Source organism: Helicoverpa zea, chromosome 31 (assembly GCF_022581195.2).
Source record: "Helicoverpa zea isolate HzStark_Cry1AcR chromosome 31, ilHelZeax1.1, whole genome shotgun sequence".
Classification (NCBI taxonomy): Eukaryota; Metazoa; Arthropoda; class Insecta; order Lepidoptera; family Noctuidae; genus Helicoverpa; species Helicoverpa zea.
Window position 1 is genome coordinate 2,795,280 of NC_061482.1, and position 12,689 is coordinate 2,807,968.

At 37.6% G+C, this 12,689-nt stretch overlaps 1 protein-coding gene and 1 long non-coding RNA gene across 3 annotated transcripts in view; one reads left to right on the forward strand and one right to left on the reverse strand.

Moving 5' to 3' along the window:
- Positions 1-2,489: 2,489 nt before the first annotated feature.
- On the reverse strand, positions 2,490-3,712 carry LOC124644958. The gene is made up of 3 exons (XR_006986128.1): positions 3,594-3,712; positions 2,954-3,149; positions 2,490-2,753 (listed from the first exon to the last, which is right to left on the reverse strand). It is a non-coding gene; the product is annotated as an uncharacterized LOC124644958 (long non-coding RNA).
- A 1,881-nt stretch (positions 3,713-5,593) lies between these two features.
- The window catches only part of LOC124644957 (polyhomeotic-proximal chromatin protein-like), a 46,424-nt gene continuing 39,328 nt past the window's right edge, over positions 5,594-12,689 (forward strand). For both annotated transcript variants that reach the window (XM_047184653.1, XM_047184654.1), the window contains exon 1: positions 5,594-5,768. In XM_047184653.1, coding sequence (XP_047040609.1) covers positions 5,734-5,768 — 35 coding nt within the window. In that variant the 5' untranslated portion in view covers positions 5,594-5,733. The remainder of the gene's footprint in view (positions 5,769-12,689) is intronic.

Consider the following 12,689-nt stretch of genomic DNA (forward strand, 5'->3'; position numbering starts at 1 on the left):
CCGATGGAGAGATATGGAAGTAAAAATATATTGCGCCGTTATCAAATAACTCGGGAACAGAGCAGGATGATGAAGATTGACTATTTTGAAAATACATATAGAGTAAGGTGGGACCCACAAATACATAGGACGGGTCCTAACGGCAGAATTCGAAAAGATTGACAATTCTTCATTCATAATAATATGCAAATAGTTTCATATTATGTAAATATACTGTAATTTCTAAAAGTATTCGTAGCAAAATTGTAGCACGCGTAGCGATAGTAGCTACGCCGTCCGTTGTACAATGTTTTGAAGCTTTTTTCCTCTCACCGATATAGATTTAAGGGTTAAATTAATTTCCTTTCGACCTTCATCCAAGTGACCTGGTCAATATTGTCTATCACTTTATCTTCGGTAACACTGCGATTTATAGTGACTCTTCTTAATTAATGGTTTCCTTGGACTTTCTGATTAACTATAGAAACTAGAGGGGGAAGGTATACCTATAAAGCAAGAAACTGCGTTTGATAATGTGTGTTCTATAAGAGTATGCTTAAAGAGTTTTTATAAGATCTCTATATGAGCCACGAATACATAGAAATAAATAAATAGATTTTTTGTTTATTAAGCTTTTTCGTTTTTACTTGGATGGTTTTTTTTTTTTTGTAAATTTTGTAAATGTCTAAAATAAAATACCTAGGTAGTAGACAGTCGAACACCTACATTTTTTCATTCGCTACCACATATACATACCGTCATACGTCATACAGTAGGCAGGATGAGTGGGTACCGTCATTTTTGGGATTGTGGATTAAACAAAAGAGGGTGTCGCCCTCGTCTCACGACAATGCAGGCACGAAGTTCGGGGCAATCTCTTTACTACGTATAAATTAAATCCTGTTGTTGTGAAACATTATTATTTCACTATAACTCTTTCAGCGAAGATAGAGCATATACCTACTATTTCCAAGCCTAATTCAATCAAAGTTTTTAGTCGATCTGATACCGGTCAAATACCTAATTGTTGATATCTGCGTACTCCCATACATCACTATACTTATCAAGCGCCCTTAAAAAGTCTAGGTACAGTTGATGGTACCTATTCTAAATCACACCAAGACTGAATACTTACTATTGTTCAGGATACTACTTACTTAATAAACATCTTTCTTTAAACATCTTTCTTTATTTTTTTAATACAAGTAGGTACCTACATGAACAATGTCATACAACAAGTTCAGAAGGTACAAACTAAAGGCTGTAAGTACCTTGAAGGTGAATGAATAATGGCTTTATTGAGTGGCCAAGGTAAATTGCGGTTTTCATGGAGCTTTAAAATAAAAATATACTTTTTTAGGTACCTAAGTACTTACCTTGGGTACCTACCAATTATTTTTGTAAGACTCTATTTACAACAGTGAACATACCTACTTATTTTTACGAAAAATATAGCACCTCGCAAATAGGTACCAAGATTTACAAATACCTACGCCGTCAAAAATAAAACATTTTTGTTAAAAACACGATTCCCGTATTTTTAGGTCGATTTAAATGACAAGTTGTCATTGACAACTGTAATCAGCAATAGTCGAAAAGCCATCGCAATCACTTGACATCAGTGCTAAGACCAAATTCATATCAATTTGCAACTTTGCAGACTAAACAATCGGCCGACAGAACAAGCGATTTTTGTAAATACTTTTAAGCACAATCTTGATTCCTATCAAAGTTTTCACTAGGTCTGACACCGGCTAAATGCATGATCTTTGTTACTCGTGTACTACCAATCATCTTCATGCTGATTTATGAGCCCAAACAAACTCTCGATCGCCTAAAAGTTTGTAGTGTGTGTATATTCTAAGGGTCCGTGTGATCACAAACTGGGGCCATGCCTAACTATGCGACGGAACTCGTTTGTAGCCGGCCTTAGCTTTGTTCCAACCAATGGCCTTGAGCCACCATTATGATGATAATTAATAATAACTTTGACTTACTCTGTTATCGCTTTTAAAGTTCTTCTCAGTTAGGAACACCATTTCATTTTCGATATATTTTGATCACTCTTTGAACAATAGACTCAAATGGTATGAGTAAAAATGGGCTTAATCAAAGTTTGATTTAAATAGGTATAAGGAATGGTGACGAGTAGGTACCTAAACCAAGTACCTACTGAGGTGCTATATGGCCTCTTATCGTCAATATTGTCTTATTAGTTATCATTTATTAATAGGTAATCTTAGTTATAATTTCCGTATAGCTAGGTATTAGAAGTTTTAAGATTTCTATGATTATTATTAAAACATTGACTATTTAACAAAAGGTAACCCACCTTTCGATATGTTTCGATAACAAATTAGGTAGGTACTTACTTAATTTTCTATCTGCTAGAGATAGAATTTTCAAAATTAGCCCCATACAAGTGCTATCATATTCCTATCTCTGGTAAGTAAAACAAGCCATGGACAGAATTATATATTTATTAGTTTTGTGCGAAACACGTGATTAAAGCTGCCGACAGATTATGGTGTCATTGTCACCTACTTTCATACAAATCTCCCGATAAACTTCTCTCCAAAACTCAAAGCAGCTGATATTTCCTCTCTCCTTCACTCCTGTACCTTGTATCTCTTTTACTCCCGTGTTTAGGTGATCCCCTAAACATCTGTTGAAACTTCCCCATTACACTATCTTCTATATTCATCTCTTTCTCCCATTCTCTCGTTCGTTCTCTTTTCCACCTATTTGCAGTTTTTATTTTGCCTTCTGATAAACTAAAAAAAGAGAATTGTTATTTTCAACATTTTGTAGAGACTTACTTTAATAAAAGCTGATTTTATTATGTGCTTTTGCGATCAGAGATTGAATTTTGATATTAGCTCTACATGTCAAATATGTCCAATTTCTATAACAAAAAAATGGATAGATAATTTGTAGAAATCCAAAAGGACGTTTTTCTCGATAATTTACTTACCTATTTCTTTATAGTTTTTTGTGTCGTAAAAAGAGTTTGCAACGTCACCATCATCAGATCCTACTCGGTCCACCGTTGAACATGGGTAGATAAGATAGGTATACTTCTATGTATGGGTAACATAGGTATAGCACCATTGCGTTTGAAAAGGGTCCCATAATTTACAGAGGCGACGCCTTCTCCCGCCACCGAAGGGCTGGAATTAACCATATAAATTAGGGTAGGTTTCCTCACAGGCATTTTAAACCTTATTTGCAGCTTCATAAGTGTTAAAATAATTTGACAAGCAATTCGAAATCAGGAATTTATTGCAGAACGTCTGGGTATCCCATCAGTAGGAATCCATCGCGAACTAAGCATCGTTTTTTTTGTATATTGAGTAATGGCGAGGTGAATATTTTATAGGTTTCCAAACAAAATACATTATGCAGCTACCTGCATTTTAAATTGGAATATGCAAGCTCAATTTAAAATAGACTCTATGGTTTCGCACCTAGAGTTTATTATCATTTTCTTTAGATGTAGGGCTAAGTTTTCATCAGTTTTTAGAGTGCTTGAGTTAGAGCTTTTAAGTGGATTTTAATGTGGTTTTTTTATGCGTAGAGTAACGTTTATTTATGCATAATACATAAGGGCGTACCTTTGTGAAGTAGGTGAGGCTGCAGGGGATCGCTTCAGCAGTACCTATCTACAACAGTAGTTCAGTTCAGGATTTATATTATACAGAGTAATTACACAGTTCAATTACTATTGAAGCTATAGTTCGGCCATTCAGAGAATGCGTTCCTGACACGTCGCGATTGAACTGACGACGTAACTACATTCATTGATTATTGATATAATAATGTTGTTTTAATGCTCCTCAATTGTTAAAACGGTAAACAACCAGCAAAAATATTTTTATCGTAACTGCAACGCCATTGCAAAGTTACGTCGTCAGTTCAATCGCGACGTGTCAGGAACGCATTCTCTGAATGGCCGAAATAATTTTGTTTGGCGCTCGGTTTTCAAAAGTGTGTTCAAATGTTAAGAACCCAAGATGGCGCTGGTGGCTAAACTTCTTAAGATTTTCAATAGATGGCGTTGCGAGATAGATAACTTGGGATGAACAAGTTAAATTAGTTGTTGTAATTATATTTTTTGGGTAATTACCTGTATTCGTATTACAAAAAGTACCTACTTAAAAGTAACTAACATACTCACATTATTATAAACATAACTGTCATGACGATAAACACGTTAAACCATTTTTGCTTGTTGTATGTGTTTGTATTGATTCGGAAACAATAATAATGCAAATAATTTAATATGGAACTAAATAGTTTTATTTGAAAGATGGATGGTATTCAAATTGTCAGGTTAATAAAATATTTCACTATTATAGGCATTAACTTGGCGCGAAACGGTGTTCTCAACAAATTACATTGCCACATAGTAAGTGCGAGTGAGAGGCAAATTAGAGTACTCCGTTCAGCCGCCATTTCCAAAAAAAATCTTTCGTGGGAGAGTAGGGACACAATATACAACACAGGTATGTGCCCTTCTCTATTACCTAATTTAAGTAGCCAGAAAATAGATAAAGTTTTTTTAGTCACTAGGAACCTATATTATAAATGCCAGCTGGGTTGGCATTTTTATTTTTTTAAATATTTTTTTATATAACATAGGCATAATGTATTATTATGTCATTCATTCATTATGTAGCCAGGGTAGGAACTTGGGGACAATGGGGAGCACGCTAGTATGGTATACAGTATTAACAAAATAGGGGCCAGACCCCAATGACGAACGGGTGAAATTATAACCGTGGGGAAGGTATTAGGGTTATAAACTGAAACCCGACCATCCAGACGGAAGACATTGTGTGCAACACGCTAAATACCTTCGCACATTTACTTAAGTACTTACATACCTAAACAGTATTAGGTAGATATTGTAGCATTACACGGCTTCTGCATACCTGAGTGCTCTACCATGTACCTAACTTGTGTAACCACATTGCATTTGGTAGGAAATTTTCAGTAAAGTTGGTACCAATTGGTAAACGATGGTCTGACTTTTTTAGCTTAAGCTTAAGCTTTGTGTTACTTTTTATTCATATAAAGATTATCATGAACATTACAAATAAACGGCGGGGGGTCAACATAGTACACAACAGCCAGGGTTAGTAATTTTATTGTAAGCAACTTAACTGTTAAAAAAACGGTCGGTAACAGGATAAAAAGGTGCGGTGCAACGACGAGTTAATATTTTACGAGTACTGCTATTTCTGTTTCGTTTGTAACAACAAGATAGAAAGAGAAAGAACTGGTAACAATAATAATAATCGCGCATACGCTAATTTCGTCCCTCGCGCCCTTTCGAGTCGTTCTTGGCAACCGGTTTTGTTTGTGGAACGGCCGTAAAACGGTTGGACCAATGAGGAGGCTCGGATCCCAGCGGGCGTACCATTGGCGACGGGTGATAGAGAGCGCCGCGACTCGGGGCTGAGCGGGGCAGCTATGGGCCGCGCGGGGCATGGGTGCGGCGCGCCGGTACTGCGCGCACATTACACAGCCGCAGTCGTGTTTCGCCATTCGAAAAGAAGGTTATTGTTACAATGACACGGGCACCGGACTATCGATAAAGTGTGTTTGTATGTCGTTTTCGTCGATAATAAGTGTTGTGTTTACTTTCACCCGTGCGAATGTCTCGATCCTCACCTTTTCGTTTGTTTTTTCTTTTAATCACTGCCGCATGGGACGGCGCTTACGTTTCAGTTAACCTTTTATTTTGAAACGATGGAACGTTGTTCTTATGGTTTTTACACCAAAAGGTATTTTATGTTATTTATTTAATTTCTGATTGCGATCTGTTGTGAGTGAGTGCGTCGCGTGTGGCTATACATGGTGAGCAAACTTGCTCGGGCACTGGTTCGTCATCGCAGCGGAATGGAGCAATATAATTGTGCCAATATTAGCGAACTAAGTTGACTCCGGCTCATTATGCACAAGTGAAGGAGAAAGGGTGCTGCTCAGTGTTTCATATCGGTATAGAATACTAACACAATTACTTATTACCTGTGTCACATAATGTTTTGAATAATACATAACAATCTCGAGGCTTTGTTGTAATACTGACAGTGAAGTTTCGTGATTATTATTATTGCAACGCTTCGGCGAAAAGCCGACATTGTAAGGCTCTCAGCCGAGGCACTCGAGGGTCGACAGCCGAGGGGAGGGAGGGCGCCGTCTGTCTGCACACATGCAGAACCGGTTCGCGCTCCGACTCCCCTTGTGGGCTTTTATGGTCTCTCTCTTTGTCATGCCACACGCGTTCGCATAACACTCTCTCACTCGCACGTTTTCATTATTTTTTGCTTCCCCTTGTGAAATAATACCAGACGGACCGTTTTTATTTAGGTGTCTGTCCCTTTATAGGTGTATAGCTTAATGCCTCTGGCAGCAAAGGTAAGTAACTCGAAAACACGTGGCAAGGTTCGATTGTCAATAACAAACAACTTTCTTAATACCTATTTGCACTTCTGGAACTGTTATGTTACGCATCCGCTGTAGGTTGTAAGAACTCGAAACTTTTTAGGAAGTAGCCAAACTTAATTTACTTTGGCTCATCTCTACATGTTTCCTGGACTAATCACTAGTGATCAAAGCGTCTAGAGTAGGAAATTGAAGTTTGCAAAGTAACTTCACCTGGTTGGCTAGATGACCTCAAAACCGTCCGCACAACTTCCTACAATTTTGTATTTTATATTAGACTCACTTCTATACATATATAGTCTCATCAGGATTGACTGTTTGTAGGAGTCAAACTCTAGTCTCTCAGTCTTCTGCATTTTCAGAAAAGCTGTTAACAAGCCTTGGAAGCTCTATATTACACTTGATGAATGTTTTAAAAGAGCTGATGTACCCAGGGCAAAGCATGATAGTTTAATGGAAAGAAGTTACAAGATACTTTCAACAAGATATTATATTCAGACACATCATCAGACTTTAATATCGGTACGCGAAAATATTTGCTACTGGGCGAGTGAGATTTCCCGCCCGTTCTTCTCAGAAAACTGAGTGCTGGAATTTATAGGTTTTAACAAACTTCATTCCTGCAATTTTGACTTTAATACTTCTTCTCGAAGAAGAGTAATATAAGTTTAATTACCCCCATCACTGTCTAAGAAGCTTCTTTATGATCGCAGATAACACGGTCGATTTACCAAGAAGGCATAGAAAATCAGTACCTAACTTAATACATTTCCTACACCTCAGCGCACATACGACAATCATTGATAGGTCAAAATTAAACTAAATGCATGTTTTTTATCATCTCAATAATAATAATAACTGTTCGTAACTTCTATAAAAACTCCCCTTTCTATGTAGGTATGTAAGAGCAATTGTGACCCCGGATTGATTTTCGTTTGATCAATAGATTGCGCCCTGCCCTTGAGCCTCGCCATTCAAGTCGTGTTTTTCCCACAAGTTGTAGAACACCGTAGCCGTACCCATAAAATCACGCGGTGTTTGCGAAACCCTATAAAAAGCTACCTTCTGCCTAGCGCATTATTAGCTTCTGACTGCGTTAATGCTTGAAGTAGTGAACCCTTACCTGAACGATCTACCTATGCATTATTTTTCAAGTCCTAACCTGTCCTTTTATCTTTGATAGAAGCAGTATTCGCGTAATTATACAAATTATGTGAAACTCCCTCTCTTCCGTTCTTCTCCATAGGAAGCTACTTTTGGAATGGGCAACTAGAATCAACTTTATTTATATTTTTTGACGTTCATAAGTGCTTGTGAAAGCCTAAATGAAATAAATGATTTGACTTTTTGACTTTGACTTTGACTTCCCACTATTTTTAGATAAATTAGTATGATCCTACTTAAAAATATTTGCAGAAATTCATAATTTTCAAGACCAGTATAATTGTTTTAAAGTTTAAGAAAACCAACAGTAGGTATATTCATACTTAGCTACAGTTTATCGAATAGGATAAGGTAGAGGTGTTAGGCAAATATTTATGAGTTTCTCACGGCACACCCGCACCGATTACTGCTAACCAGTTACGTGAAATGAAATTACGCGCGACCGATGAAATCAAAGTTCACGGCATCCGTAGAATTGGAGTCGAGGTAGATTGAGTGACCAGTCTGAACAGCTCGGGGGAATTAAATGAGAATTATTATTGCCATTTGAATTCAATCAATTCGGAAGAAAGCAGATGTAATATCGAAAGACGTGACAGTTACATGTGCTGACGTGAAGGCACGGATGATAAATGTTTTGGAACTTTTTGAAAAGACAATAATTAGGACTAATCGTTATCACCATTTCATTGAACTTGTCTCACAAAGGCGTCAGTGCGTAGGCTTCCACCCCTCCTTTGCCATCCAAAAGCCTATATAATAGTGGTCTGGCAGGATCAAGCTTTTTACTGCTTAAGTGCCTACTTGAAAATCACTACTTATCCCAACAGCGGAAATGCAGCTGACGATACGAAGGTTTCTTAACACTTTCTAGTTTATTGCTATATTTATTTCAAGTAGTTACCGACTTCTCTACAAGCAAATATAAAGGTAGCGTATATGTGGCGAATATCGTCTGTGAAAGATCGTACGGTATTACCCATTTAGATTGGATTATCGCTTCACTAACACAGTTGATAAACTTTATATAAGCGGGAATTTAAGTAAACCAATCAAGCATTCTCATCTCACATGACACAATTTGACTTGTTAGCTTTTGCTGTATTTAACATTTCATCAAGAGGTCCAGTTTAGATCGCACGTGCTCTCTTTGGGGATACTTTCGGCTAAATCAGAATACACACAAAATTGAAGGACAAACTTAGCAAATGAGAGTCAAGGTCGCTGATCGAAGAAGGGTGACTGATTGGAGTTTTAGAAAGATAGGGTTCAGGTGTTTCGGAAAATCATCCATCTACTCAAATACATATCTAAAAAGCGATAATCTCTTTCTGTTGCCGTAAGACAAAGCACAGCATAAAACTTGAGTAGGTATCTAATTTGATTCATTCATAAGATGGTTTAAATATGATTAAAAAAATCTATGAATGATCTATACATATAATAAATCTGTAAAAAAACTGTGTCTGTACATTGAATATATTTAAAAAATAATAATTGGGTGGGGTTTAGAAACAGTAATGGAGCACAAATCCAAAAAAAAAATTCTGTCTGTTTGTCTGTATGTCTGTATGTCTGTATGTCTGTATGTCTGTATGTCTGTTTGTTTGTACACGCTAATCTTCGGAACTACTGAACGGATTTCAATGATTTTTTCTTTGTTGTATCAGTATTAAGCCTGGTCAACATATAGGCTATAATATATCTTCGAAACTTGAAGACCTGATGCAGAACTCCAACAGACCAACAAAACTATAAGAGATATAAAAATGGTGCCATGGCAAAAATTGTTTCATGTGATGAGCATTTTTAGTTGAGATAATAAATTTGAAGATCTGGAACACCTGATGTGGAACCCCAAGAGCCCAGCTTCTCTGTACCATATACAGGTATGGCGTTTTAGCAAAAGTTGTTCAATTTGATAAGCACTTTCTATTGACTTATACAAATTGAAGATCTAAAACACCTGATGTGGAACTCCAGGGGCCCAGCTAGACTATAGCATATAGAGGTATGACGTTTTAGCAAAAGTTGTTCAATCTGATAAGCACTCTCTGTTGACTTATACAAATTGAAGGTGTAAAACACCTGATGTGGAACTCCAGGAGTCCAGCTAGACTATAGCATATGAAGATATGACGTTTTAGCAAAAGTGGTTCAATCTGATAAGCACTCTCTATTGATGTATAAACATCGAAGATCTGGAACACCTGATATGAAACTTCAAGAGCAATACTACACTTGAAATGTATAGAAATGAATGTTATGAAATAGGTATGGTGAATCCTATCCTAAAATAATGGACACGTATTTTTCTTTTCTCTCTCTCTCACAAACAAATAATAACGAAGATACAACAACGCTTCGTTAAGTCACTGCTTAGTACAAATTTTACATACTTAGACGTGGCGTCACGAGCCCTCACTCTCCGACTTTGTTGCGTTATATCTCATTATTATTTTGTATGTCTCTTCCAGACCTCGGGACTACAGAGTTCCGAATTTTTGGGAGGCAAACGTGGGGCCGAAGCCAACACGCTGAAGCCCTTTTGAGACAACTTTAATGAAATGGTGACACAATACCGTCGATTATCCCTTTATACACTATAGAAATGAACCCAAGGACATTCACCGGTGGACGTCGTTAAAAAAAAGACAATCCCCGGTTCTGTGCTAAACTATTGCTAACTATTGAGGGAAACTACTTGGGCTATTTGTGATGGGATGTTAGTGGATGTCAATGGTACATGTAAAAATGGCAGGTGGAGACTCGCCACCTCACTTACTGGGCCCCCGGGAACCTGAAGCGTGAGGATACCTCGGCGGACTTTAAACACAGATTACGCGCTCCCTGTGCTTACCATGAGGCACCTACCCTCCGAGCAGGGCTACTAATCCTGCTCTAGCGACTCCACTCTGGACGGCCAAGCCAAGCCAGAGGCGTGAGACCTACCCCCGTCATGGTTCACTCCGACCGGCCGGAGATGGGGGATACTCTCCCTGGAGAACTCAGCATATAGTATAGCCCCGCGGGGTTGCTACTCCCCGTCATCAGCCTCAGATGTCCTGCGGTGCCTATATCTCATTATTATTGTCGTTATTATCTCAAGAGCCTTTGTCCCAATTATGTTATGGTCGACTTCCAGTCACGATGCAACTGAGTACCAGTGTTTTACAAGGAGCGACTGCCTATCTGACCTCCACAACCTGGTTACCCGCTCAACCCAACATACCTTGGTAAGACTTACTGGCTTCTGACTACCCATAACGACTGCCAAGAATGTTCAATGACAGCCGGAACCTACAGTTTAACATCCCCTCCAAATAACGGTTATTGGTATCCAAAATATACGTAGAAAGTACATACGAACTTAGAAAAGTTGCATTGGCAGGCACTTGCCAGACCTGGAATCAAAGACGCACGCTCATACTTGAGAGATTGGTTCTCTACCCACTAAACCACCACGACTTCCACTAAGTCACCACGACTTTGTCATCTATTTAATGTTTTTTTACGTAATAATACGTGTAACATTTTTGCCACATAACTTAAATGCAGACTTATTAGAATCACTACTTTTATCCCTATGATCACGCCTATTGCGGTTCAGTTCTCAGCGTTTTGTTTAGTCCAATTTAATTAAATATATGGAACGTTTCTAATGTTTATCCGTATTCCGTTGTTTTCAAGTCAACGGGCCCTTAAAATTCAATATCAGACGGTTCAGATCTTTGATTTTGCTGACCCCGTAGTCGCTGGCATAAGGGACAGGATCCGCGTACGAAGTCGCGGGCAGAAGCTAGTATTAAATAAATGAAGATCTAGTTTTACCTGACTTTCTAATAATTCTGGAATCCTAAAATCGGTATTGTATTGAATTTTAATATCACAGCCTAAGGATATAATTCCTAGGCAATTAATGGAATTTATAGCAAAGGATACATACCCTGATGTCTAGAACATTTCTTTATATACCAATGCCAATTTATTGCAATAAATTGTGCCATTCTTTGTAGATATGCAGCCCATTCGTAGGGTTGAATGCACTGGTTGAGCTTCATTGATATTCAACAGAAAGCCAGAGCGAATTCTGAATTAGGAGTGACACTCTGTCGCCCACAGTTCACAATAAACCAATTTCCCCATTTGACTCTTGCATCTTGATAAGGATATCATGATCTCAAGATGCTATTATTTGATATCATTGAATTTTATTTCAACAATGTCAATGATCCGCTATAAACAATGATCGACCCTCGTGCTCCCTCGGTTTGAATGCGTGTGAGAAAATAAATGTATTTCATCGACCAATTTGCCAGAAGTCGGAAGTCGGTCCTCGAAATGATTCATTCTTTGCAGTTTGGGAATATAGGAGGATGTTTGCTGCCATTGTTACTAACTGATTAAGTTAAAACTTTGGCTACTCACTTTATTCACTGAACACAGCATCTTGGAAAACTAAAATAATTATAATAGCAGAACACAACAACTCTAAACAAAGTATTGCTAAAATCTTTAAAGCTCACGTATTTCGGGGTATTTATTCTGTCATTTAAAGATTGAATTCTCTAGTAAAGGGTCGACATATTGAGCAACACACAAACATACATACTTGGGTGATCAGTCTTTTAGTCGACATTATTTCTTGCCGATCGAACTTTGCAATATAAGAACAGTGTTTACACTTAGGTGGAACAGAGAGACATGGCCATATTTGGATACTAGCTTTTATTGAATACTTCCACAATCAATTATTATGTATGAATAAGCCAGAACTCTGGATGTAACGGACTGCACTCCGTAAAAGTAGACGCGGTTTCAGCTGTGTTCCGAGGGAACTATCATTTTAGCGTACTATAATATTCTTTCATATTAAATATAACATGGCTATACTATACATCCATTCCAATAATAATAACTTATCCAGATAAATTTCCCCCTTTGGTCCTCGAAAAACTTTATATCTCTTAAAAATTTTGATATTGTTCAAGAAATATCAAATGATTTACTTAAGTAGAAAAACATTTGAAAAATCAGGTTCATTAATAAAAAGATTAATAGAAGAAAATTGATCGTTGCTACTCGGATGCATTCTT